This window comes from Ovis canadensis, chromosome X (assembly GCF_042477335.2).
Source record: "Ovis canadensis isolate MfBH-ARS-UI-01 breed Bighorn chromosome X, ARS-UI_OviCan_v2, whole genome shotgun sequence".
NCBI lineage: Eukaryota > Metazoa > Chordata > Mammalia > Artiodactyla > Bovidae > Ovis > Ovis canadensis.
The window spans coordinates 42279093-42306775 of record NC_091727.1 but is presented as its reverse complement, the minus strand read 5'-3'; the positions used below and the strand labels follow the sequence as shown (position 1 = coordinate 42306775).

The window sequence follows — 27683 nt, the reverse complement described above, 5'->3', positions numbered from 1 at the left end:
AGATAGTTTTTAAGCACATGCTCTTCTTTCAGAACATTTTAACACCTCAGAAGATAAATATTATAAAGATCATTGAACTGATGACCTGTATCTTTATTAATATCTAATTAACAAGCTAAATGAATTATAGTCCTTCAATACTGATTAAGAACGACCTGGAGTAATTTTAAATGCAAGTCCCTAGAAATAAATGATACTTAGCAAGCTCATCCTAATGAAGAATGCAAAGGGAGACAGCAGTCCTTACAGTAATTGGCTTTGTTATAATTTACTGCTGATAGTTGTTGATAATACCTCAAATATAGTGTTGAATTTAGTTTAAATTTGGTATTCAACTGGCCAGGATGCTTTAATATATTTATTACACTTTCAGAACTCAAAATTCTTTGGGAAATATATTGCTAAAATCATTAATTTGTAAATGCTTAACATAGTTAAGGGGCTTCCCTGGTGGCTCAGTGGTAAAGTATCCGCCTGCCAATGCAAGAGGCACAGGTTTGATCTTTGGGTCAGGAAGATCCCTTGGAAAAGGAAATGGCAACCCACTCCAGTATTCTTGCCTGGGAAATCCCATGGACAGAGGAGCCTGGCAGGCTACAGTGCATGGGGTTTCAAAGACTCGGACACAACTTAGCGACTAAACAACAGTGTAGTTGATATTGATTTCTAACTGACGTATTTGCCTATTTAAGAACAAATTTTGCACTAGTCAAACATTCTCAATTAATGGTATGCTGCTGCTTTTCTTCATGCACCTAACAGGTGAGATATTAGGCTGTAAGATTGTATTAAATGGGCAAGAATTGAAAGAAATTACAAGCTGCTTGCATTTCTCATTGTATGTGAAAAAAGATAATAAAAATGTGCTAGTAAAATGTGTAGAAGATCAAAGAAATAATGAGTTTCCCCTTAACTCAGATTGGTATGGGGGCCTGTCTAGGCCTCTGGTCATCCTCTAGTTGAGAAGGTCAATTTTCTTGATTTATAGGAAGATGGCCTCATTAAAGCCAGCCTGACCTATATTATTGCCAAAGGCAGCTGGGATCTTCAGTCTTCAAACTGGTTATTAGATAAAGGTGGAGCTCAGCAGCAGCATTTAACTTGGCTGCTATAATCTTTCCAAGATTCTGCTTGGATCCTTTTCTTAAAATACCACATGATCATTAATTTCAGCTCACCAAGGAAAAAATGTTGAGTCAATAATGACTTTCATTTAGTTATTTTGTTATTAATATTGATTCAAACGAACACATTAATCCTTGTCCCAATTATTTTATGGCTAGATTAGAGCATTCTTTATGTGCAGTTGGAGCCTGGGTCAGCTCTGAATTTTAACTATTGAATTTCTAACACAACCTGGAAATTCTTTGGAAACAAGTGAGAATACTTAAGTATTTGTCAGTTAAAAATCAGTGTCTAATTTCTGATCATCAGTGGTGACAGTGCAGCTGAAATAAAGCTGGTTCTATAGCAGTCTTGATAGTTGATCAACCATATCAGTGTTATAACTGTTATATGATTGGATCTTGAGGGAACATATAAAAACTAGGTAGCGCCAGGAGCCATCGCTACTTCTGTGATCTCAACAACCTAAGTATCTCACTGCACAGTTTTTTCCTCTGTAAAGTGAAACTAGACGTATTTACCTCACAGGGTTATTATAACTATTAAATGAGGAATTATGGAGGAACACTTAAAAATCCCAGATACCGCACTGGATGGTCTAAGATCATTCAGTAAATTTTGAAGTGTCCACAGGGCTGCTATTCAGCAGATGTTGACTACCTTTTGAGTGTTTCGTAGATTGACAGGATAAAATAATTAAAAGCTACTAAACAAGTAAAGATTGAAGGCAGAAAGTGAAGGGGATGAGAGAGGATGAGATGGTTGGATGGCATTGCCGACTTGATGGACATGAGTTTGAGCAAACTCCAGGAGTTGGTGATGGACAGGGAAGCCTGGCATGCTGCAATCCATGGGGTTGCAAGGAGTCGGACATGACTGAGCAACTGAACTAAACTGAAACCAGTAAAGGGTTTGATTAACAATAGTGAAGAAATTCCGGATTTAGTCAGTAAGTGATGGATTTGGGTTACTAAAAGCTGTCGTTTCCTTCTGTGGAAGTGCTTTTTAAAAACACATCTGTTTGGAAAATCCCATGAACAGAGGAGCCTGGCAGGCTGCAGTCTATGGTGTCGCAAAGAGTCGGATACGACTGAGCAACTTCACTTCTGTTTGGAAATAGACTTACAGACATAGAAGAAAAATTTATGGTTACTAAAGGGGATAACAGGGTGCAGGGGGATGAGATAAATTAGGCGCTTGGGATTAGCAGATACACACTACTATATATAAAGTAGATAACAGGGACCAACTGTATAGCACAGGGAACTATATTCAGTATGTTGTAATAGCGTATAATAGAAAAGAATCTGAAAAGAAATATATATATATATACACACATACATATATGTATAACTGAATCGCTTTGCTGTATGACTCTAACATAACATAAATTAACTAGACTTCAATTTTTTTTAATGTGTTTGAGTTTAGATTCTTTTTGGAATGACTGAATGACTTTACAAATGGCTGTGTAAGATATGTAGACGAACTCACAGTTGAGAGAGGATAAGAATTAAGTCAATCTATCCAGAGCTGCACCATTCCAGTTTGTTAGCCACTAGCCACATGTGGCTATTGAGCACTTGAAATGTGACTGCTCCTAGTTGCAATGTCCTATAAGAATAAAATACACTGGCTCTTAAAGACTTAGTACACAAAGAGAATGTAACATATTTCATTAATACTTTTTAATGTGACTATATGTTGCAACAATAATACTTTGGATATATTGGATTGCATCAGTTTAGTTCAGTTCAGTTGCTCAGTCGTGTCCAACTCTTTGCGACCCTATGAATCGCAGCACGCCAGGCCTCCCTGTCCATCACCAACTCCCAGAGTTCACTCAGATTCACGTCCATTGAGTCAGTGATGCCATCCAGCCATCTCACCCTCTGTCGTCCCCTTCTCCTCCTGCCCCCAATCCCTCCCAACATCAAAGTCTTTTCCAATGAGTCAACTCTTCGCATGAGGTGGCCAAAATACTGGAGTTTCATCTTTAGCATCATTCCTTCCAAAGAAATCCCAGGGCTGATCTCCTTCAGAATGGACTGTTTGGATCTCCTTGCAGTCCAAGGAACTCTCAAGAGTCTTCTCCAACACCACAGTTCAAAAGCATCATAGACTATGTTAAATTTCACCTTCTTTTTAATGTGGCCACTGAAAAAATCTTAATTGTGTGTGAAGTTTGCATTGTATTTCTTTTGCATGATGCTAAACTAAAACCTTACTGAATGATTCTGAGAAAGCTAACTCTTAAATTTGACCTTTAAAGCTCAGACATTGAGAATGAGATCGCCATTCCAGTGCTAAGAATGTCAGAGAGCATTCCTTTCTTCAGTCACATTGGTAAATACCCAACTTATTTTTGACCCATGGTCAAATTAGCTTGCTGCAGAGTCGTGGGGCTCTGAAAGCAGCATCTGACTTTTAAAAAGTAGTATGAAAAATTCTCCTTTTCCAACAACAATTAATAGTATTATAACAATGAATGCTACATACTTTTCATACTTCTTAAAACAAACCACCTGAAACAGGTTTCCTAAATAACTCTCCCTTATTTGAGGGGCAGACTGAAAAGTAGACCCAGGAGGACATAGTTGTTCTACTGTTATTGGATAGCCTGAACTTATTATGCCATATAGTGGGTTAATTCAGTTTAAGTGTGTTTCTCCAGTTTTGGTCAGAATATCAAATATCACTTTCCATATTACTAGTGGCCCCTTTTAAAAGAAAATAAATTGATAAAATATAGGTACATAATTAAATATAGGGACACTAAACATAGAAGTAGATTCTTCCTTAAATCTTTAAAAATTTCCCTGCAAAATGAAAAAATACAAGGCAGAGTGGAGGAGTTCCCAGTCATGAAAGATAAAGTAGATCTTCAAAACACCATGGTAACCCTGGGTCAGGTCACTCAAAGGAATGTTCTAAGCTAGTATCTCTGAGCAGTCAGATAATTACAATTTCAAATCATATTATTATCACCTACTTTCAAATTCCTTCCTACTCTACTTCATGAGCTGGTTTGTAGGAAAATACTCTTTTTTAGTTTGCTATATCAGCAAGGAATTAATAGCAGTTAGTCTTTAATTCACACTCACATCTAAACAGATATTTTTAGCTTCTTGGAATCTATAGCTTGAATGCATAGATGGTGCATTTGTGTTTTGTAAACTGTGATTTTTCTTTTCAGGCTATTTAATACACCCATTTAATTGATACTTGAATTATGGAAAATGGTGCCTAGTTATCCTAGATATAAGCCATATTTTGTATCATTGCCCTTATAATTTCAATATGTTTTTATGTTGTTAGTTTTGTTCTGCTCAATCATTGTTTAGATTTTAGTCCCTGAAATGTCAGAAGATAAGCGCTAAGTCATGTCCGACTCTTCCGGTCCCATGAACTGTAGCCTGCCAGGCTCCTCTGTCCATGGGATTCTCCAGGCAAGAATATTGGAGTGGGTTGCCATTTCCTTCTCCAGGGGAACTTCCCAACCCAGGAACTGAACCCAGGTCTCCCACATTGCAGGCAGATGCTTTACTGACAGGTCCAGTGACATTTAAAGTGTTTTAATCTTTGAAGGCAGGGTCCCCAGCAAACCTGCCTTTATTTTTGAGGGTGGATTAGAAGAGACTAGACCATAAGCATTTTCAGCCATATACCAAAGGAGACGTGTGTGTCAAATGGAGAGGTCTTTAGAGCATCTGTTTCTTCTATGATCTTTCAGTATAACAAGTGTGGTACATGTCAAATGTTGAATACGGAGGCTGAAACACATTGCAGTTACATGAAAGGGGCAACATTTGAAGTAAATGGAAAACAGGAGAAAAAACCCACTTTTGTTGTGGCAAACACTCCATTTACTTCTTGACTCTGATGTCAGAGCATTGAACAGAATCAGACTTTGGATCAGAATAGAAAGAAGTGGAAAGAGAAACTAAGGTGAAAGCAGAAGGTATGAAAAGGGTCACTTCTAATAAAATGAGAAGCTGGAGATAAACATTAAACCAGTACTAGAACTCCTAAGCTTTTCATAGAATCAGAAGGCAGAATAATCCTAAAGGGAGAGGAAAAATGTCTGCAGGCATCTGATTTATATTGTCTGGCTTCAGCCTGGTCCTCTAGTGCACTTGTCAAGTCTTCCTCGTAGTTATGACTCCCCAGCGCAAAAAGCCACACCTTACTCACACCTGTCCTCTCCTGGAGATAGAGGCCATGTTTCATGTGTATCTCATCTCTTTCTCCACAGTGAACACCGAACCACCTTAACCCCTTCAGCCCCACACTGTTGCACTCCACACAGTCCTTTCCCATCTGTTTTCTCATTAGAATCTTGCCACTGCCCTCTGAAGTTGTAGACCATGCAGGTCCTGCGTCATGTCACCGTCCCCATTTCATTTGCCATAAGGAAAGCATTTGTAGAGGTTACCAGTCAGCCAGCAATAGTAATGACAGAGGCTGGACTGGCACCAAGTTTTCTGACTCCAGATCCTAAGGGATTTTCATCACTGACAGTTAGAAATGCAGTGTTCTCTTTAAAACAACAGCAAAAACAGACCCAAAAAAAAACAATCAAACTTTCTTTGACCCTGCTATTCCTTTCTTACTACCAGGATCATGTCTAAACCCAGCCTGGCATCGTGGAAGGACTGACTTTGGAGTTAGGCCAGGGCTCAAAACCAACCCCTTGTAATCACTGTGTGATCCTGAAGAGGTTTCAAAATCCCAGTTTCCTCATCTCTAAAATACTTATCTTGCAGGCTTGTTGGGACATTAAATGACAATAATCATATTGAGTACTTAGACCAGTGAGAGAGGTGATCAGTCTAAATTTGTTATATCATCATTGTCTGCATCCTGAGTTTGAATCTGGCCTTTCCACAGAATTTGATCTTACTCAGAACATTTATGGCCTTTTCCTGGTTGAATCTTTCTTACAGCCTTTTCTCAGCCTTCTCTTAAGTTTTGCTCTTGTTTAGTCAGTAATTCGTGTCTGACTCTTTGCAACCCCATGGACTGTAGTCTGCCAGGCTCCTCTGTCCATGGGATTTCTCAGGCAAGAATATTGAAGTAGGTTGCCATTTCCTTCTCCAGGGGATCTTCCCAACCTAGGGATCGAACCCACACCTGCAGCCTTGGCAGGCGGCACCAGGGAAACTCCCTTCTCTTACTACTTATGCCTTAATTTCCCCATTTTCTTGAGTTTCTTAATATTGTATTATTGATTCTTCCTTTGTTGGTGGCTTCTCTTTTGTATTCTTTACTGACTTCTTTTCCTTATTTATACCTTCTGTGAATCCTCTAAGTTTCCTTCTGTGGCCATTGCTCTTGTTGCTAAGACTAAGTTGAGTTAACAAACCAGAGAGGAGATAATGTTATCTCTCTGCTTTGTGCAGTATATCCTTAACCTTGGTTCTTTTACCTATCTCTCTTCTACTTCCAAATATAAAAATGTCACATTGGATTCTATTCATCTCCAAGCAGGTGAAACTCCAGCACTGTTAACACAGGAAGGCTTTAATTATCTTGTTCCATGTAGACATGACTAGTGACACTTACGCCCAAACTATTTTTGTGTGATGGTGATGATCATGACGATGAGGATATTAACACTTTTATTTTTCAAATAGTATTGTGTAACTTACACAGCAGTCTTTCCTACATTATCTGAATTTGTTTTTCAAAATAACATTGTGAAGATAGTGTCTTGAATTATCCAACACATTTTATAGATGATGTAAAGTAAGTTCTAACTTTGATATTGAGAGTAGTGCCTTTTCTGTTTACCTTTACTGTTTTGTTTTGTTTTGTTGCCTTCTATTCATGTAACTTCCCTGATGTGTGTCTATAAATGCTAGATTTTAGGCTAAGGAATAAACATCATATCCTTAGGCAATTTAAGGAAACCTCAGAAAAGTAAAATTCAAGACAGCAAATTGAGTTGTTTATTAGCTGATCAAGAGTTATACATTTTGAAACCTGTTTACAAGAGTTTGGGTTAAGTATTTAGTTGTGTTATTTATATTTCTTAATAATAGCTGACTTGTATATTGATTTAAGCTGGCAAAAATATTAAAAAGTTATATTGTCAAAGATGTCAAAGGGCAAAAAGTTAAGCTTTGTTTGAATGGGGGATTTCATCTCTATAGTTAGAGAAGTCTTCATGTTACCATAGATCCCATCCATTCATTCATCATTCACTCGAATTGTCTTTTGAATTCTGCCTAACAAGATGTTCTGTGCTTGTTTTTCAGATCTAAAGCGAGAAGCCAGTATCTGTCATATGCTGAAACATCCCCACATTGTAGAATTATTGGAGACATATAGCTCAGATGGAATGCTTTACATGGTTTTTGAATTGTGAGTGTGCATTTTATTTTCTTAAGCATTAGCTTTAGGCGATGTTCATCTTAGATAATGCTGACACTTTTAAAATCTCAAAATAGTTGTGAACACATCTGTTCAGAACGACCTGAAGTAATAAGAATAAAAGGAACCTCTCACTGTAAGGTTCACAGTGGCTAAGGGCATGTTTGGTTACCTCACATTTTTAGCATACTTTAGAGAAGTGGAAAACAGAGGAGATGGAGTTCAGAAGAATAGGAGGTCCCAAAAGATACTATTCTGACTACAGGAGTCTTAGTGAAAAGGATTGAGTTGAGAGTAGAGGCCTCCATGTTGCAAGCCTCTCCATGGTGGTTAAGTCGCTCAGTCATGTCCAGCTCTTTGCGTCCTCACGGACTGTAACCCGCCAGGCTCCTCTGTCCATGGGATTCTCCGGGCATTAGAATACTGGACTGGGTTGCCATTTCCTTCTCCAGGGGATCTTCCTGACGCAGGGTTTGAACCAGGTCTGCTGCATTGCAAGCAGATTCTTTACCAGCTGAGCCATGAGGGAAGCCCCAAGCAAGCCTCTCTAAGCAACTAAAAACAAGTACTAACAGACTTCCTCTTTTAATGCAATCACCATATTGGCAAGGAATATTCTGTAGATAACAGTAAGTCTTGATTTGAGGAAGCCACTCAACATGATTCTCACAAAAATTTTGTCAGTAAGCTGGAGAAATGTGGCCTAAGGGTAGTACAATTGGGTAGTTTCATAGCTAGTTGGATGATTATGTCCAAAGAGACTGTATCAAGCCTTATGGGGTGGCATACTATTCAAAATTTTAATCAGTGACTTTGATTAGGGTCTCTCACAAGGTGGTAATCCAGGGATTTTCCAGGGCCAAAGTCATTTTAAGGCTCTGTTGGGGATGGATCTGCTTCCAAGCTCACTCACATGGTTGTTGGAAGTATGCTATCAGACTGAGGGCCTGAGTGTCTCATGAGCTGTTGGCCCAAGGCCTCCCTAGGTTCCTCATCACTGGGTTTCTCCCTAGAGCGGTTCCATGGCAGCTGGCTTCATCAGGCTCAGTCAGCAACCAAGACCACAAAAGTAGGAAGCAGGCAGAAGTCAGTTTTGTAACCTTCTCTCTGAAATCACACACCATCACTTCTGCCATAGTCTATTGGTTAGAAATAACTCACTAGATCCTGTCCACACCCAACAGGAGAGGATTACATCAGGTTGTGAAGACCTGGAGGTGGTGATCACTGGAAGCTTTGTCAGAAGCTGCCCTCTCCAGGGGCTAGCTAATCAAGTGAATATCTAGACCAAATTTTAAACTATTTTACAAGGTCATAGCAAAGCAGCTAAAACAAAGAAGGTGAAATTTAAGACCAATTAATATAAACTCATTCATTCACGTATATAAGTGCAAGATCACTGTGAATTTAGGTGTAACTGCTTATGTGAAAAAGATGTCAGCAGTTTAGTTAGTTGTTGCAACAGCTTTAAAAAGCCCTGGATGGAAGCTTTGGGTACATTAAGTAGAAGTGTATGGTATGCAGAACCAAGCCCCAGCCCCAGTGTGTTATATCGTATATTGCCCATTCTCCCTAGAGTGTTCCTAATAAGCAAGACACTGGCATGCTTCCGGAATGGGATCGCCTGAGTGGGAAAGAGCCTAGAAATTCCATCATAGTGACACAGCCTGCAAAGTTTTTGTTGGCAAACCTGCTAAAAGATGTTTGAAAACTATGTGCTTCCAGACATAGCTTTCAGTTGATTAAAAACTTTTATTGTGAGGATGCAATTCTTAGTCAATTGCATGTTTTTAAAAAATGCGTTCTCTTCAAAACCCTGGCACTATACCTTTAGCTCATTCAATGTATGGAAAATGTCTGCTCTGTGACCGAAATGGCAGAGCTAGCCATCATCGTCAAACTCATCACCCAAATCAGGCTCACTTTTTCTCAGAAGAACAAATCAGACTTCATTTTTCAAATAAAGTTAAAGTGTTGATAGACATCACTGTGACAGCCAGATATCTTACTATTGATGTCTAATTCTAAACTAGATAAGGCTTTGCCGTGAATATATTGCCTGGATGAAATAAGGTGGCTCTCCCTGTCCTTCCCAAAGCAGTTTTGCTCTCACAGATCACAAGCTTTGCATTCCCTAATTGTCTCTTTGAAGTTAGGCAGGTTTTTCAGCCCAGGTAAGTGGTTGGTCTTTGAGATGGGTTCTTCTGAGTGGAGACACAAAAGGAAAATCAGCAGACCACAGGCTTGTTTTCAGACAGACCCAATCATGGCAAATGTAGCTATGGCTTCAGTTCGGTTCAGTTCAGTCACTCAGTCGTGTTCGACTCTTTGTGACCCCATGAATCGCAGCACGCCAGGCCTCCCTGTTCATCACCATCTCCCGGAGTTCACTCAGACTCAGATCCATTGAGTCAGTGATGCCATCCAGCCATCTCATCCTCTATCGTCCCCTTCTCCTCCTGCCCCCAGTCCCTCCCAGCATCAGAGTCTTTTCCAATGAGTCAACTCTTCGCATGAGGTGGCCAAAGTACTGGAGTTTCAGCTTTAGCATCAGTCCTTCCAATGAACACCCAGGACTGGTCTCCATTAGGATGGACTGGTTGGATCTCCTTGCAGTCCAAGGAACTCTCAAGGGTCTTCTCCAACACCACAGTTCAAAAGCATCAATTTTTCAGCACTCAGCTTTCTTCACAGTCCAACTCTCACATCCATACATAACCAGAGGGAAAACCATAGCCTTGACTAGACGGACCTTTATTGGCAAAGTAATGTCTCTGCTTTTGAATATGCTATCTAAGTTGGTCATAACTTTCCTTCCAAGGAGTAAGCGTCTTTTAATTTCATGGCTGCAATCACCATCTGCAGTGATTTGGGAGCCCCCAAAAATAAAGTCTGACACTGTTTCCACTGTTTCCCCATCTATTTGCCATGAAGTGATGGGACCAGATGCCATGATCTTCGTTTTCTGAATGTTGACCTTTAAGCCAACTTTTTCACTCTCCGCTTTCACTTTCATCAAGAGGCTTTTAAGTTCCTCTTTACTTTCTGCCATAAGGGTGGTGTCATCTGCATATCTGAGGTTATTGATGCTTCTCCCAGCAATCTTGATTCTCACTTGTGCTTCTTCCAGCCCAGCATTTCTCATGATGTACTCTGCATATAAGTTAAATAAGCAGGGTGACTGACAGTATACAGCCCTGATGTACTCCTTTTCCTATTTGGCTTAAATGACTTAAAAATATCCTGATATGTGTGTCCCCTGAAAACGCTTTGAGTACTCCCAGAAATACCTAAGCCCCACTTTGAGGACCATTTGGCCTGGAAGAGCTATTGAAAAGACTAAAAAAATTTAGTTACCCAGGAATCTATTCATTTTTCTCTTACTGCAAAAAGAGTCCCCAGATCATAAGACCGTACTGGATCATAATGGATGTCTTTAGTGCTTTGAAAGATCATCAAGTGTAAGAGGATTCTGTGATTATTCAGTGTAGGGCGAGGAATTGTAACTAGAATCAACAGGTGGCAGGTAGATTCCACCTGTAAGCAAGAAAGCCCTCTTTAATGATTAGACTAATTCCATGAATGAAGCAGCTATTTCACTGAGTCTGCCATTCCTCACTAGAAATGCTCAGGCTAAACCTGGATCCATCCAGGTGTCCTGAAGAAAAGGTTTTAATTTTGGGCTCCATAGGGGCTTTAACGTCCCTTCCAATTTTAACATATTGTAATTCTCTTTTTTATTTTATTCTTTATTCAAGAAATTTGTTTCTGTCCATACTTTTTTATTCACTAAGAAAACTAGACAACAGATTTTGCCATTTACTATAAAGTAGCAAGCACAGAAAGCAAAGTTGTAAAATTCACCTAAATTTCACATTTGCTATCTGTTTCAAAGGGGTCTAAGCGACAGTATAGTACAGAGAAGATGGCCCTTGGTGTCATAAAACTTTGGTTAGTATCCCACCTCCATCATTTTTACTAATTCTGTGACTTTGACCAAGTCTTTTTAAAATCTTCATAAGATTATGAAAACTAGATGAGAGATCAGTGTCCATTCACCTTATAAGATGGTGACTTGCTCTACAATGATAAAGTATTGTTTCCAGTGGATTTAACAGATTAGTTTTAGTTTCACAATGTTGAATTATATGGGATTTTATATAGCTATATTTTGTATGATTCAGTTGTGATTAGATGGCTATGTATTAAGAACAAGACCTCATTGAAGTTACATAGTTACCAGCCACATAATGTCACTGTTAAGCCAAATAACTAGAATATAGCTTCCTAGTTTTTAACCTTTTATTTTGGAAGTTTTTAAATAGAAAGGAAATAATATAAGGAACCTCTGTGTGCCTGTCAGTGGGCTTCAGTAGTTATCAATATTTTGCCATTCTTATTCTGTCTACTGTTGTCTTTTTTTCTTGGCAATTTCTAAATATCATTTCACCTATAAATACTCTGTTTGTATTTATAGATAAGGACTCTATTTGTGTGTCTCTGTGTATGTATAAAACACTATTATCATATCTAGCAGACTCAACAACTCCTTAGTATCATGTCATATTCAGTTAATGTTGCTTTCCTTGATTGAACATGAATTTTTAAAGGATCTGTTTCTCAATTTAGAATTGTTCTATTAGCCCTAGGGATCTGGAAGTAAATTATAAATTCCCAGTTAAAATAACTTAGTTATTTCTCAGAAGGGCTAGAAACAAAATAGAAATATAAAATTGTTCTTTTGTATCATTCTTTTTTTATAAATTCACCTCAACAGTCATCTTCGCCCTGTTTTTTGCATTCCCTTTGATCCCCTCAGTTTAAAACAAATGAACAAACCCAAACCATTCATTACTATAAGATTTAAAGTCCTGTGGATCAAAGAGCAAAGCATAAGTTTGTGCGTGCCTCCACCTACTGGCTAGATAAGAGATTGCTCACGTAGCTACTATGTGTTATAGACAGGGCTACACTAGAATTTTTCTGGCAATAGATCTGATGACCCTTAGTATTCAGGTCTCTTTGCTCAGGTTATAGGTTATCTAGATCTTTTCCAGTTTTCTGACATGACACTGATACAGAGTAGACAAAGAAAGAGAAAGCAAATGAAATAAGGTCAGTTGACTTTGCTATTTGTTGGCTACTTGGAAATAGCTCTGATAATTTTGATGGAGAAAAGGCTAGACCAAGCAAATATATTTGGGTTACTGGTGACTTTCTAGGTATGGTATCCATATCTTTGTTTGCCACAGACTATCTATAACCAGCTCTCCCCTTTTTCCCCCTAAACTGAAGTCACAACATTACATGGCTCAATCTTGTTGCTTATCAAGTTAGCAAATCCTTAGAACTAGTTGATATAAATGATTTATTTATAAGACCGAAGCATACTCAAATACAGAGACAGAACCAGAATTTTACTGCTGGAAAAGATTGGAGCAGTAGATTTCAAACTTTGGCATTGGAAAATCCTGAGTAGAGCTTGTTAAACCAGGATGTACCAGGCCCCACCCCTTAGATATTCAGTGTCAAGAAATGTGGGTCCTGAAGCGAGAGGTCAAGAGATGATTGACTTTTAAAGTAAGGGTAATACTATTCAGAGACCATGTTGTCATTATCCCCAACACACACAGTAGTTTGTTAGAAATCTGCATGTGTTTACACTATATCCATGGGTTCCAGACTACAGTTAAGTTAGAACTTGCCTGTAGCAGTTTGCAATTGTTTTCAGCAAAATAAACATTTTAAAACATAGGTTCAGTTTTGAAGACAGGGCTGTGTCATGTCACCCCCCCCCACCTTAAAATTAAATGTATATGTGTGCTGAGTCCCTTCGCTGTTCACCTGAAACTATCACAACATTGTTAATCGGTTATATCCCAATATAAAATAAAAAGTTAAAAAAGTGAGTAAATAAATATTGTTCCTTTCCCCCCAAAAATTAAATGTTTATTTCTAAGTCACACATCAGGGCTTATGTTTAGTAGCATCTGATACTTGAGTTAAGCTGTAAATCCTAAATTGGCTGGCCAAGAAACTTTAATTACCTTATTATAGAATGATTACATATACCACAGGGAGACTTACAGTAATTAAAAACGGATTTAAAACACATCTGACATGGAGACAATAGTTTGTATCTTTTAAAATAATATTAAGTGTTTGTATTTTTGAAGCTCACAAAGGAGGTAGCCTAAAAGTCCTTTTATTTAATTTTATTGTTAAAATTTTATTTTTAGTCTGGTATTTATGCTCAGAGAAGGGAATGTTTGTGGAAGTCATTTATACCGATAGAGTAGAACTGATTACTACTTACCAGCAAATTTGCCACTTAAGAGAAAACATACTTGTTTCATATCAGGCAAGAAAAATCTGGATGTAACATTTTAATTTAAATGAAAATTTGTACATATTTTTATAGCTAGTTTTATCTATTTTGATTTTTTGGTTTTATGTGTAATGATAGAAATTGCTCTTCATTCATTGAGCAAATATTTATTGAATGCCTCTTTAAGTGCTGGGTAATAGGAAATGGTTGGGAAATAGTTTGGTCCTAGTAAACATTAGAAACTTGATACTTCTGGTAATTTAATAATCTAAGATACATGGAAGGACCTAATTGGGTGACTCTGTGTGTGTGTGTGTGTGTGTGTGTGTGTGTGTGTGTATGTGTATTTGCTAAGTCACTTCACTCATGTCCGACTCTTTGCGACCCCTTGGACTGTAACCCTCTTGTCTCTTCTGTCCATGGGATTCTTCAGGCAACAGTACTGGAGTGGGTTGCCATTTCCTTCTCCAGGGAATCTTCCCGACCCAGGGATCAAACCTGGGTCTCCTGTACTGCAGGCAGATTCTTTACCATCTGAGCCACCAGGGAAGCCCAGGCAACTGTGTAGGTCTTTGGTAAATGCTAGTTAGAACAAGAAGAAAATATCTGTGTCATAAACTTTTTAAAATTAAACATCTCTCTCTCTTTTTTTATGATGTAGTGCTTCTTCACTTTTTTATTTTTAAAACTTTTTTTTTTTTTCTGTGATATGCTTTTATTGATGTGATTTTGGCAGGGCCAGGACTGTGGCAGGGATAAAATAAACTTTTTATTTTGTATTGAGGTATAGCCAATTAGCAAACAACGTTGTGATAGTTTCAGGTGGACAGCAAAGGGACTCAGCCATACATATACATGTATCCATTCTCCCCCAAACCCCCATCCCATCCAGGCTGCACATAACATTTGGAACTGTGTGTTAGTTGCTCAGTCATGTCCGATTCTTTACCACCCACTGGACTGTCACCCACCAGACTTCTCTGTCCATGGGATTTCCCAGACAATAATACTGGAGTGGGTTGCCATTTCCTTCTCCAGGGGATCTTCCCAACCCAGGGATCGAACCCACATCTCCTGCACTGCAGGCGGACTGTTTACCGTCTGAGCCACCAGGGAAGTGCTCAGTGTTAAACATTTCTGTTGACTTACCACTATATTAGATGTTTAATTGTGTTTTAGTTTTAAGAACTATGTGTCAGGGATCCCCAAGACCACTCCCAAATTTGATGACCTACTAAGAGGACTCTTTCCTGGAGAAGGAAGTGGTAACCCACTCCAGTATTCTTGCCTGGAGAATTCCATGGACAGTGGGGCCTGGTAACTGTCCATGAGGTTGCATAGAGTTGGACATGACTGAGCTACTAACACTAAGAGGACTCCTAGGACTCAGCGTATAGTCATATTCACAGCTATGATTTATTACTAGCTAAAGAGTGTAAAGCACAATTGGCAAAAGGACAAGGTGCATGGATTGTAGTCCGGGGGCAGCAAGGCACACGCTTTCAAGGGTCTTCTGCCAGCCAGCAGCTGTGACAGCACATGTGAGATGTTGTCCACCAGGGAAGCTCATTAGAGACTCAGCACCCAGGGTTTTTGTCAGGGGCTTGTCATGTAATCACCCTCTGCCTGGCGCATAGCGAATTCCAGACTCCCAGAAAGAAAGCAGGTGTTCAGGATAAATCATATTGTTTGCACAAGCAGTTTAGACACAGTGAGCCACTCTTTTCATTTAGGAGGGGCAGAACCCATCCAAGTTCGCATATGCCAATCAAGAGCTGACCTTGGAGGTATGCCTTGCAAGCCTTTTGAGAGATCATAGTTAGGCCTTCTATGTTAACTCTTTTCCACACAATAATAGAGAGCAACATAAGAAGGATTTGAGTTAATAAACTCCTGGATCTGAAAACAAAATATAATAACCTATAAAGATAATTGCAAAGTTTGGATTGTTTTTTTTAAAAAAAAAAACTACTAACTGTAATTACTATATGATTTTGACATCTCTTGGGGGGAAAAATAAAGGTGTCCCAATTTCTGTATAAAACAAATCCTAGATCGAGATGTTACAGTGTAGAATAGATGTTAAGCTTTGAATACTTTAGGAAACAAACTGCATTCTGATGCCTACTATCTTAGAAATGCATTTGAAATTGTTACTCTGGTAATTTTTTTGTGTATGAAATAACTTTGAATAAATTTGTGTATATATAAAATAAGAAAGTTCAGTTAACTTTGTTTTTTAAAAGAAGTAGTTCATTTAAAATGAAAATTTATAAGTTGTTTTTTTAGTGTAATATAATACATATCCTTTGTACAAATTTAGATTATGGAAAATTATAATGATAAAAATAATACCATTTGCAAAAGGTAATCACAGTGAGCATTTCAAAAACATTTCCTTCTGTGCATACCCATGATCACAGTTGCACTAAGTTGAGATCATTTATACATATAATTTTGTATCCTGGTTCTTTTAACTTAATAATTTTAAGCATTTTGCTATACAAGTAAATGGGGCTTCCCAGTGGTAAAGAATCCTCCTGCCAGTGCAGGGGATGCAGGAGCCGCAGGTTCACTCCCTGGGTTGGGAAGATCCCCCGGAGAAGGAAATGGCAACCCACTCCAGTATTCTTGCCTGGAGAATCCCATGGACAGAGGAGCCTGGTGGGCTACAGTCCACGGGGTCCCAAAAGAGTCAGACACACCTGAGCATGCATGCACATTATACGATTAAATACTTTTTTACATGTAACATTTTAATGGCTACATTAAGATGTCTGAACTATATATGCATGTGCTATACTTAAATTTCCTCTAAAGTTGGATATTTACACTGTTTTCTGTTTTTCTGTATTAGAGGTAATGTTATAATTAATCATATTCTTGTACTTAATTACTTGCACACACCCCCTGATTGCCTTATTTCCTCAAAATGAGTTTTTAGAAGTAGAATTCCTAGATGTTAGAATTAGTATATGAATGTATACAAACACCTCTATCACACAGAGATTTAACCTTTTTTAATTGAATGTATTACATTTAGAAAAATGCATATACAAGCACTATACAAGCATAAAGAATTATTGTAAAGTAAGGAACCATGTAGCTGCAACCCAGGTCAAGAAGTTTTAAAACTGCCAGCACTTCAACAGCCCTCAAATTCCCCTTTCTGACTGCAACCCCCTACCTCTCTCACAACTAACATTAATCTAGACTTAACTTCCATGTTTTTTCTTTCTATACCATCTAAATAGGTATCCCTGAATAGTGTAATTCAGTGTTATCTACCTTTTGAAATCTTTATTTACATAGAATCATACAGTAGACATTCTTTTTGAGTCTGTGAGATTTATCCAGGTTAGTTTGACCTCTGTTACTTTGTTGCTATAGTGCTGTATAGTGTTAGTGAACAAACATTCACACGTTTATTTATTCATGTAAATGTTAATGTGTATTTGAGTTGTTTCCAGATTTGGCTATGTTGAATAATAATGCAAACAATCTTGTACCTGTATCCTAGTACACCTAAGTAAACATTCATATAGGGTGTAGACCTAGGAGTAGAGTTAATAGGTTTCAGAGTTTATATTGCTATAACTTCAGTTTTCCTAGATAACATCAGGCTATTTTCTAAAGTAGATGTGTGAACTGACCCTTTACCAGTGGTATATGCCTCCCTAAGGTGATCCAAGTCCTAGTTTTCCTGGCACTGCCCCATCTTTAAAATACTGTTTTTAGTCCTTATTTGCTAATTTATGCCTTCCTTTTATTCTCACAATTAATTATTACCTATGCTACACACCTTTGCTAATACTTGGCATTGTTGGAATTTTTAAATTTATTTTTAATTGAAGGATAATTGCTTTATAGTGTTTTGTTGGTTTCTACCAAACATCAACATGAATCAGGCATAGGTTTACTTATGTCCCCTCCCACTTAAACATCCCTCCACCTCCCCATTCCACCCCTCTAGGTTGTTACCGAGCCCTAGTTTGAGTTCCCTGAGTCAAACAGCAAATTCCCATTGGATCTATTTTACATATAGTAATGTATGTTTCCATGTTACTCTCTATATACATCCCAATTTTAGCCAATTGGTGTGTAGTAGAATCTCCTTGTAGTTCTTCCTGATTGTTCAGTCACCCAGTCGTGTGACTCTTTGCAGCCCCATGAACTGCAACACACCAGGCCTCCCTGTCCCTCACCATCTCCCAGAGTTTACCAAAGTTCATGTCCATTGCATCAGTGATGCCATTCAGCCACCTCATCCTCTGATGGCCTCTTCTCCTTCTGCCCTCAATCTTTCCCAGCATCGGGGACTTTTCCAATGAGTCAGCTGTTCGCATCCAAAATATTGGTGACCAAAATACTGGAGCTTCAGCTTCAGCATCAGTCCTTCCAATAAGTATTCAAGTTTGATTTACCTTAAGATTGACTAGTTTGATCTCCTTGCTGTCCAAGGGACTCTCAGGAGTCTTCTTCAGCACCACAGTTCGAAGGCATCAATTCTTGGGTGCTCTGCCTTCTTTATGGTCCAGCTCTCACAACTGTACATGACCACTGGTAATCTTCCTGAATATTCTTCCCTAAATTGCCATTCTTGTAATGATATCTTTTGATTAACAGAAGTTTGTGATTTTAATATAGCCTAATTTATCATTTTAAAATTTTATGGCCAGTGTTTTTGTATCTTGTTTAAGAAATTATTTACTCCCCTGAGATTATGAAGATATTCTGTTATGTTTTCCTATCCACCTGGAATTGATTTGGGGTACACCGTAAGGTAGCAGTCTAGTTTCATTTTTTTCCATATGGATAGTCAATAGTCTCAGCACAATTACTGAAAAGACTGCTCTGTAGTACCACTTTTGCCATAAATCAGGCATCTATATATGTGCGATTGTTCTAGGCTCTGTTCTGGTCTCTTGGCCTATTTGCCTGGCATTGCACTGCAAGTACAATGTCTTAGCTTTACAATAAGTCCTGGTTACTTGTAGAGCAGGGCTTTCCACTTTGTTCTTCTTTAGACATTTCTTAAGAGCTGTAGTTGTCTCTGCATTTTCCATTTCCATTTTAGAATCAAGTTGTCAATTTATACATAGGCACACTTAAAAAACTGTTGAGATTTTGCCTTAAATTTTTATGTCAAATCTTTATAGCAGCTTGAGAATTGACAGATTTATTATTGAGTCTTCCAATTTATGAATATAGTGTCTGTCTTCCCGGTTATTTAGATCCTTAATGTCTTTCAATAAAGTTTTATACTTCATAGAAGTTATATACATCTTTTGTTAGATTCTTAGGTATTTGCTTTTAAATGTAGATCAGTCTCTCTCCCTCCTTCCCTCCCCCTTTCTCTCTCTCTTACTCTCCTTCCTTATATTGACATTATATTCCTTCTATTCATCAAGCTTCATCATTTCTAATAATTTATCTATAGAACTGTGTGGATTTTCTGCATACTTGATCATCTGTGTATGGAAAGGATTCTTTCTCGAGCCTTTACTGCAGTGGATAAAATATCCAGAATAATGGTAGCAAATCTTTGTTCATTTCTGATCTTAGGGTTTGCTAGGCATAAATGGATGGTGAATTTTATCAATTTCTTCTGTGTATATTGAAGTGATCATATGGTTTTCTTTACTCTGCTAATGCAATGAATTTCATTGATTGTTTCATTAACCACACTTGGTGTTGATTTATAATCCATATAATCCTTTTTATTGTTAGATTTGGTTTGCTTGTATTTTGTTTAGACTTTTTACATCTATATTTGTGGGAAGATTGTACTATAATTTTCTTGTACTATCTGTATCAGATTTTTATATCTAGATTACGCTAGTCTCATAAAATGAATTGACTAGTCGTCTCTGTTTTTTGTTTGTGAGTGGTAGAACTTACCTATAAACCCATCCAGGCCAGACTTTCTTATGAGAAGGGTTTTCATGTCTGATTCAATTCTTTAAATATTTATAGGAATATTTGGGTTTTTGTTTATTAATCTTTCACCCTTGAAGAATTATATTTTGCTAGGAATGAGTGCATTTTATCTAAACTTTAAACAATTTTATCATAAAGTGGTTCATAATATCTCTACAAGGTCTTTTTCATTCTTAATGCTAGTAATTTACACCTTTTCTTTTTCTTTCTCAGCCTTGCCAGATATTTACCCATTTTATTAGTCTTTTAATCAGTGACTTTTAGCTCTGTAATTCCTTTTTACTGTGTGTTTATTTTCTATTTCAGTAATTTGTATTTGTTGTTTTTTCTGTCCTTCTACTTTGGATTTAATTTTCTAGAATTTATTTCCTTTTTAAAATTTCAAACTTTTTGTATCCTTGGGTTTTACATGTGTCTCTCATTAAAGGAATATAGTTGTTTTTTAATTCTAGACTCTGAATCTTCATTTTTTAATTAGAGCATTTATTTCTTTTACATTTAATTTTAGTATATTTTGATTGACATTATGGTCTTCTTATGTGCTTTCTGTTTATACCAACTATTACATATTTCTTCACCTTCCCTGATTTATTTGAATCAGTTGAATACATTTTGTTATTTCATTTTTTCTTCTATTAATTCAGAAGTTTAAGTACCCTTTGCTGTTATCTGAGTGTATACCCCAGAAATGCCTCCCTAATTCATCAAATCCTAATGTTGATGTCGTTATTGTCTTCCTGAACAATATAAGCACTGTATAGCACATTAATTCCATATAATGCAACCCTTGACTTTAGGATATTTGTGTATATAAATGTGTAAGTTGCACATATTTACATCACTCCCAATTATATTATTGTTGTTGTTATTCATTTAGGTTTACCTACACACCAATCCTTTCTTTGTTATTTATTCTTTCAGCATCTCTAAAGTTTTACCTGGATTCATTTTTGTGTGTGTCAGTCTGCTAAGTGCAAACTCCATTTTTGTTAGTTTCAGAATTTCTTTAGATTCCCTTTAGTGTTGAGGGATATCCACTGGGTAGAGAATTCTAGGTTGATGTTTTCTTTCCATTATATATGATTCTACTGTTTTCTAGCTTCCATTGATATTAAGAATTCAGCTAGCACTCTGTCTCTTCTCTCTGAGGGTAGTCTTTATTTTTAAGGTTATTGAAAAAATGTTTTCTTCATCTTTTGTTTTCTATAGTTTTCTCTGTGATGTGGGTGTGTGTGTGCATGTGTTTTAATCCCGCCTTAGGTTTTTAGGTCTCTTGAATAGGTGTATTGATATTGTTTATGGTTAGAGAATATTCTCAGCCATTCTCTCTTCAAATACTACCTTTGCCTTTTTCTTTCTCTCATCACCTTTGTGACCCAATTAAGTATAGATATATGTATACCTTATAGTATTCTCTATATCTTCTACCTTCTTTTCTGAATTTTGTGTTTTCCTTTTTAAAATCTATATATTTTCTCTTTTTTTTTTTCAAAAAAATATTCAAGCTCAACTTTTATATTATGAGACATAGTAGGTTTCCTTATTCAATAATCTATGTAGGATAATCTCTGTATATAAAATCCCTATTCATCATTATTGTCCGTCAGTTTTGCTGGTTCTTGATCAAGATAATCTTACCCCTTTATATACCTGGTTCATTTTGACTGTGGGCTAGAAATTATTTTGAAAGTTTTTGGCATTGAATGATGCTTTCTTCCTCTAGAGAGAACTTTAATTCCCTTCTACTGGCACATTTAAGCACTAGCAGTCTGGGACTACCTTAATCAAGGTTCAAGGCTTAGATTTTCAGGGCCAATCAAAGGTAAAGAGGGATTGCAAGTATGTGAAGGCACTGATCAATTGCAGTTCATGCTAGCTCTTTAGGGTCCTAGCTCAGTGTTGGAGAGTTCATTTCAGTTGCTCAGTCGTGTTCGTCTCTTTGTGACCCTATGGACTGCAGCACACCAGGCTTCCCTGTCCATCACTAACTCCTGGAGCTTGCTCAAACTCATATCCATCGAGTTGGTGATGTCATCCAGCCATCTCATCCTCTGCCATCCCCTTCTCCTCCTGCCTTTAATCTTTCCCAGCTCAGGGTCTTTTCCAGTGAGTCAGTTCTGCACATCAGGTGGCCATAGTATTGGAACTTCAGCTTCAGCATCAGTCCTTCCAGTGAATATTCAGGACTGATTTCCTTTAAAATTGACTGGTGTGATCTTGCAGTTCAAGGGACCCTCAAGAGTCTCCAGCACCACAGTTCAAAAGCATCAGTTCTTCGGCACTTGGCTTTCTTTATGATCCAACACTCATATCCATACATGACTACTGTAAAAACCATAGCTTTGACTAGATGGACCTTTGTCAGCAAAGTAACATCTCTGCTTTTTGATATGTTGTCTAGGTTTGTCATAGCTTTTCTTCCAAGGAGCAAGCATCTTTTAATTTCATGGCTGCAGTCACCATCTGCAGTGATTTTGGAGCCAAAAAAAAATAAAGTCTCTCAGTGTTCCGTTGTTTCCCCACCTATTTGCCATGAAGTAATGGGACCGGATGCCATGATCTTAGTGTTTTGATGTTAAGTTTTAAGCCAGCTTTTCACTCTCTTCTTTCACTTTCATCTAGAGTCTCTTTAGTTCGTCTTTGCTTTCAGCCATAAGGGTGTTGTCATTTGCATGTCTGAGGTTATTGATATTTCTCCCTGCAATCTTGATTCCAGAATGTGCTTCATTCAGTCTGGCATTTCACATGATGTTGGAGAGTAGTTTATGATGTTCCCCTGAATTCTGACTTGTTTTCCACTAGAGATCTTCTGTATAAGCAAATGTCCCCAGGGCAAGAGAAGGACTTTGATCCTTGGCTTTCCTCTCTTAGTTCCCACTCTTAGATTTTAGCCACTATTCCTGACAATTTGATTAGTACTTTGATGTTTTCAGGAACTTTTTAATCCAGCTTTTCTATTGTCTTCACTCAGAGACATCACCTATCAGAAATATAGCCAATAGAGTTAAAACTCCTTTTACATAGTGTCACGTTATTGTTCATAAGGATTGTACCAATTTATATTCAAGCCAGTGATAAATGAAAGCAACCATGTTTACATTTTGGTAGGTCACAATGACATTTTGGTTTCGTTTGCATTAATTTTATTACTAATATGGTCAAATATTTTAGAAGTATGTTTACCCATTTCTTTTTCATGTTTACTTTCTTTAGGTTTTTTTGCCATTTTGTAAGAATTCCTTATTTACTAAGGATATTTATCTTTTTCATGCATTTGCAGATATTTTCCCAAAATTTGCCTGTTTAATTTTGTTTTACATTTCTGCACCTTTTTGTATATTGACTTTTTATTTTTTTAATATGAATTTATTCATTTTAATTGGAGGCTAATTACTTTACAATATTGTAGTGCTTTTGCCATACATTGACATGAATCCGACACCGGTGTGCATGTGTTCCCCATCCTGAACCCCCCTCCCACCTCCCTCCCCATCCCATCCCTCTGGGTCATCCCAGTGCACCAGCCCCGAGCATCCTGCATCCTGCATCGAACTTGGACTGGCGATCCATTTCACATATGATAATGTACATGTTTCAATGCCATTCTCCCAAATCATCCCACCCTCGCCCTGTCCCACAGAGTCCAAAAGACTGTTCTATACATCTGTGTCTCTTTTGCTGTGTCTCATACAGGGTTATCGTTACCATCTTTCTAAATTCCATATATATGTGTTAGTATACTGTATTGGTGTTTTTCTTTCTGGCTTACTTCACTCTGTATAATAGGTTCCAGTTTCATCCACCTCATTAGAACTGATTGAAATGTATTCTTTTTAATGGCTGAGTAATACTCCAATCTGTATTGAATTTTTAAATATGCAGAAGTTTAAGATTCTGTTAGGGAAAGAAATTACAAATAAGGATGAAGACTAGAGTGAACCCTGTGGTGCTGGATTAGAGTTGGAGAATGACATATTTAGCATGTACATATATTTAACATGTTTACACACATGAATGTTTACATATATGTGTCTGTATGTGTATACATACATGTACTCATGTGCATGTGAGTGCAGATACAGAAATAAATATAGATACATGTGCATGGGTTAGTACACATACATACATCTCTGCCACTGAAAGGGCCTAGAACTGTGACACTGCCATAGTAATGAGCAAACCCACATCCAAATCTTCATTTCTAAATACATTCTCCCATGAAAGGAGCCAAGGCTCTTTAGAAAAATTATTCTAGGACTGAGGCAGAGAAAACACAAGCTTGGAGCATTTTATACTGCCTGGAAGTAAGGTAATGCTAAAAAAACCCAGAAAGTTGAGGAGGCATGTGAAAGGGACAAAGAACCAATCTGAAAGAGCTCCCAGCGGCCAAAATTGGAACAGATTAGAGCAACAAAATAGTGTAGCACTAGGCTGTGTGCTCCCGGAGAAGGCAATGCAGCAGCAGCAGGCTGTGTGCTCCAGTTACTCAGTCATGTCCAACTCTTTGCAACCCCATGGGCTATCACCCACGAGGCTCTGAACCCAGGGACCAAACTTGTGTCTCTTACATCTCCTGCATTAGCAGGCAGGTTCTTTACCACTAGCGCCACCTGGGAAGCCCAGTACTAGGCTATAACCCAAGGTATAAATTAAGTATATATGAGCCCGTACCAATATAAATAAATTATTGAATAAATCAGTGGTAAAGAAGAGCTGCTTCCCAGGTGGCTCAGTGGGTAAAGAATCCACCTGCCAATGCAGGAGACACAGGAGATATGGGTTCAACTCCTGGGTTGGGAAGATCCCCTTGAGGAGGAAATGGCAACCCACTCCAGTATTCTTGCCTGAAGAATCCCATGGACAGAGGAGCCTGGTGGGCTACAGCCCATTGGGTCGCAAAGAGTCAGAGATGATTGAACATACACACAGAGAAGAGAAAAATCTTCTTACAAAAGAGTTCCACATAATATATGTAGATAATCCCCTCCCGTCTTAAGTGTAGACTGGACCTAGCAACTCATTTTCGAAGAACAGAGGTTGGAAAGGGGAACATAGTAACTTTACAAAGGAGAAACTTGGCTGATCCTTTTTAACCAAAGAAGCAAGTTAACATCACTGGTAAGTCATGTGGATATCGCATGCCCACTGAGGTGATGTTCTCAGAAGGACATTTCACCTCTGTGGTATCCTTACCCCCAAACCCACAACTGCCATCTTTAAAAAAAAATTTTTTTTTCAGAACAAAGAAAGTATTTTAGTCAACAAACATGTGAAGTCCAAATACAATCTGGAGTTGAGTTAATAGTAATGCACCAGTGTTACTCTCTTAGTTTTGACAAATGTACTATGGTTGCCTAAGATGTTAACATTAGGGAAGTTGAGTGAGGGGTATACAAGGACTCTCTGTACTATCTTTGCAGTTTTTATGTAAATCTAGTTATTAGAAATGAAAAAGTTTTCTTCAATCAGACTTAAACAATCAAACATGAAACCTTGAGTTTACACTATTATCTCCAGTTTAAAGTAACAATTACAAATTTTTATTTAGTGAGACATTTATTATATAATAAGGAATTGTTAGTTTTTAATGTATCATTTTATAATTTTATAGAAGTTATTTTGCAACAAGGGTTCCTACAATTTGGAGGTAAGTACTAAAATATTTGCGCATAAAGTCTTGGATTTGCATAAGAATCAGGTAAGGGGTGAGCAGTGGGAATAGGACTGAAGTGTAGATAAAACAGGATTGGCCAGTGAGTTGTTGATTGTTGGAGTAGGGTAGTGAATATAGGAGCCTTCATTACTTTATACTTTTGAAATTTTCCATAAGATAAAGTTTTTTAAAAAACAAGAAAGAGACAGGAGGAGGCAGCAGAAAGAAAGGGCGGGAGGGGTGGGGGAGCGGGTTGGGAGGTAGCGTCTCGCTCGCCGGCGTAGACAGCTCTACCAAACCTCCGACTTCCCCAGTCCCGCCGCCGCAGAGCGCCCTAGAGGGCGAGAAGGGAAGTCCACAAACTGTTGGAGCAGAGGGGAGAAAATTCAAAACAAGTCTACTCAACTTCGTCTTGGTTCCGAGGCCGCGCCATGGAGACCAGTACAGTGCGCAGCCGCGGCCACCGGGAGCGCGCAGCGCAGCCGCTTTAGAAAAGATCATGATCAGCCACCGTCGCGTGTTTCCTTCCTGATTGGTACGCCATGGCTCAGCTCCAAACATGCTTCTTCACTGACAACAAGAAATATGCGGTAGATGATGTTCCCTTCTCCATACCTGCAGCCTCTGAAATTGCTGACCTTAGTAACATCATCAATAAATTGTTGGAGGCCAAAAATGAGTTCCACAAACATGTGGAGTTTGATTTCCTCATCAAGGGCCAGTTTCTACGAATGCCCTTGTTCAAACACATGGAACTGGAAAACATCTCATCAGAAGTTGTGGAACTAGAGTACGTGGAGAAGTACATGCCCCTCAGCCGGAACAATGCATGTTCCATGATGACTGGATCAGTGCAATCGAAGGGACAGAGGAATGGATCTTGACTGGTTCTTATGATAAGACTTCTCGGATCTGGTCCTTGGGAAGAAAATCAATAATGACAATTGTGGGACATACAGATGTTGTAAAAGATGTGGCCTGGGTTAAAAAAGACAATTTGTCTTGTCTACTACTGAGTGCCTCTATGGATCAGACTATTCTCTTATGGGAGTGGAATGTGGAAAGGAACAAGGTGAAGGCTCTGCGCTGCTGCAGGGGTCATGCTGGCAGTGTGGATTCCATAGCTGTGGACAGCACAGGAACCAAATTTTGCAGTGGCTCCTGGGATAAGATGCTAAAGATTTGGTCTACAGTTCCTACAGATGAAGAAGATGAAATGGAAGAATCCACAAATCGACCAAGAAAGAAACACCAAACAGAGCAGTTGGGACTAACAAGGACTCCCATTGTGACCCTCTCTGGCCACAAGGAAGCCATTTCCTCAGTTCTGTGGTCAGATGCTGAAGAAATCTGCAGTGTGTCTTGGGACCACATGATTAAAGTATGGGATGTTGAGTCTGGCAGTCTAAAGTCAACTTTGACGGGAAATAAAGTGTTTAATTGTATCTCCTATTCTCCACTTTGTAAATGTTTAGCATCTGGAAGTACAGATAGGCATATCAGACTGTGGGATCCCAGAACTAAAGATGGTTCTTTGGTGTCACTGTCCCTAACCTCACATACAGGTTGGGTAACATCAGTAAAGTGGTCTCCTACCCATGAACAGCAGCTCATTTCTGGTTCTTTAGATAACATGGTTAAGCTGTGGGATACCAGAAGTTGTAAGGCTCCTCTCTATGATCTGGCTGCTCATGAAGACAAAGTTCTGAGTGTAGACTGGACAGACTCAGGGTTACTTCTGAGTGGAGGAGCAGACAATAAATTGTATTCCTACAGATATTCACCTACAACTTCCCATGTGGGGGCATGAAAGTGAAAGATAAATCTGACTACAGATTCCTTCTGTAAATAAAATCAATAGAGAATACTCAGCTAACACCAGACAGATACAGGAAGCAGCCTTTTAGATTAAAGTTAATATACTGTTTCCCCCTTGAAAAAAAAATAAAAAATAAAAACAAGAAAGAAATTAGAGTTTTTTACTTAATTTTTAATTTAGGTTTTTAAATTATTTTTTCAATTGAGGTTAGTTAATATATGTTACAGGTATACAATATAGTGATCCACAACTTTTATAGGTTGTCCTCCATTTGTGTTTATTATAGAACATTAATTTTATTCCCTGTGTCATATAATATATCCTTGTATCTTATTTATTTTATACATAATATTTTGTACCTCTTAATCCTCTACCCCTGTCTTGCCCCTCCTTTCTCCTTTTCCTCACTGGTAACTGGAAATAAGTATTCACTTGTTTTTATT

At 38.1% G+C, this 27683-nt stretch overlaps 1 protein-coding gene and 1 pseudogene across 4 annotated transcripts in view; both read left to right on the top strand.

Moving 5' to 3' along the window:
* The window catches only part of CASK (calcium/calmodulin dependent serine protein kinase), a 382943-nt gene that overhangs the window by 146080 nt on the left and 209180 nt on the right, over window positions 1–27683 (top strand). For all 4 annotated transcript variants that reach the window (XM_070291515.1, XM_070291514.1, XM_070291513.1 and 1 more), the window contains exon 3: window positions 7386–7491. In XM_070291515.1, coding sequence (XP_070147616.1) covers window positions 7386–7491 — 106 coding nt within the window. The remainder of the gene's footprint in view (window positions 1–7385; window positions 7492–27683) is intronic.
* On the top strand, window positions 25936–27297 carry LOC138930977 (ribosome biogenesis protein WDR12 pseudogene; annotated as a pseudogene).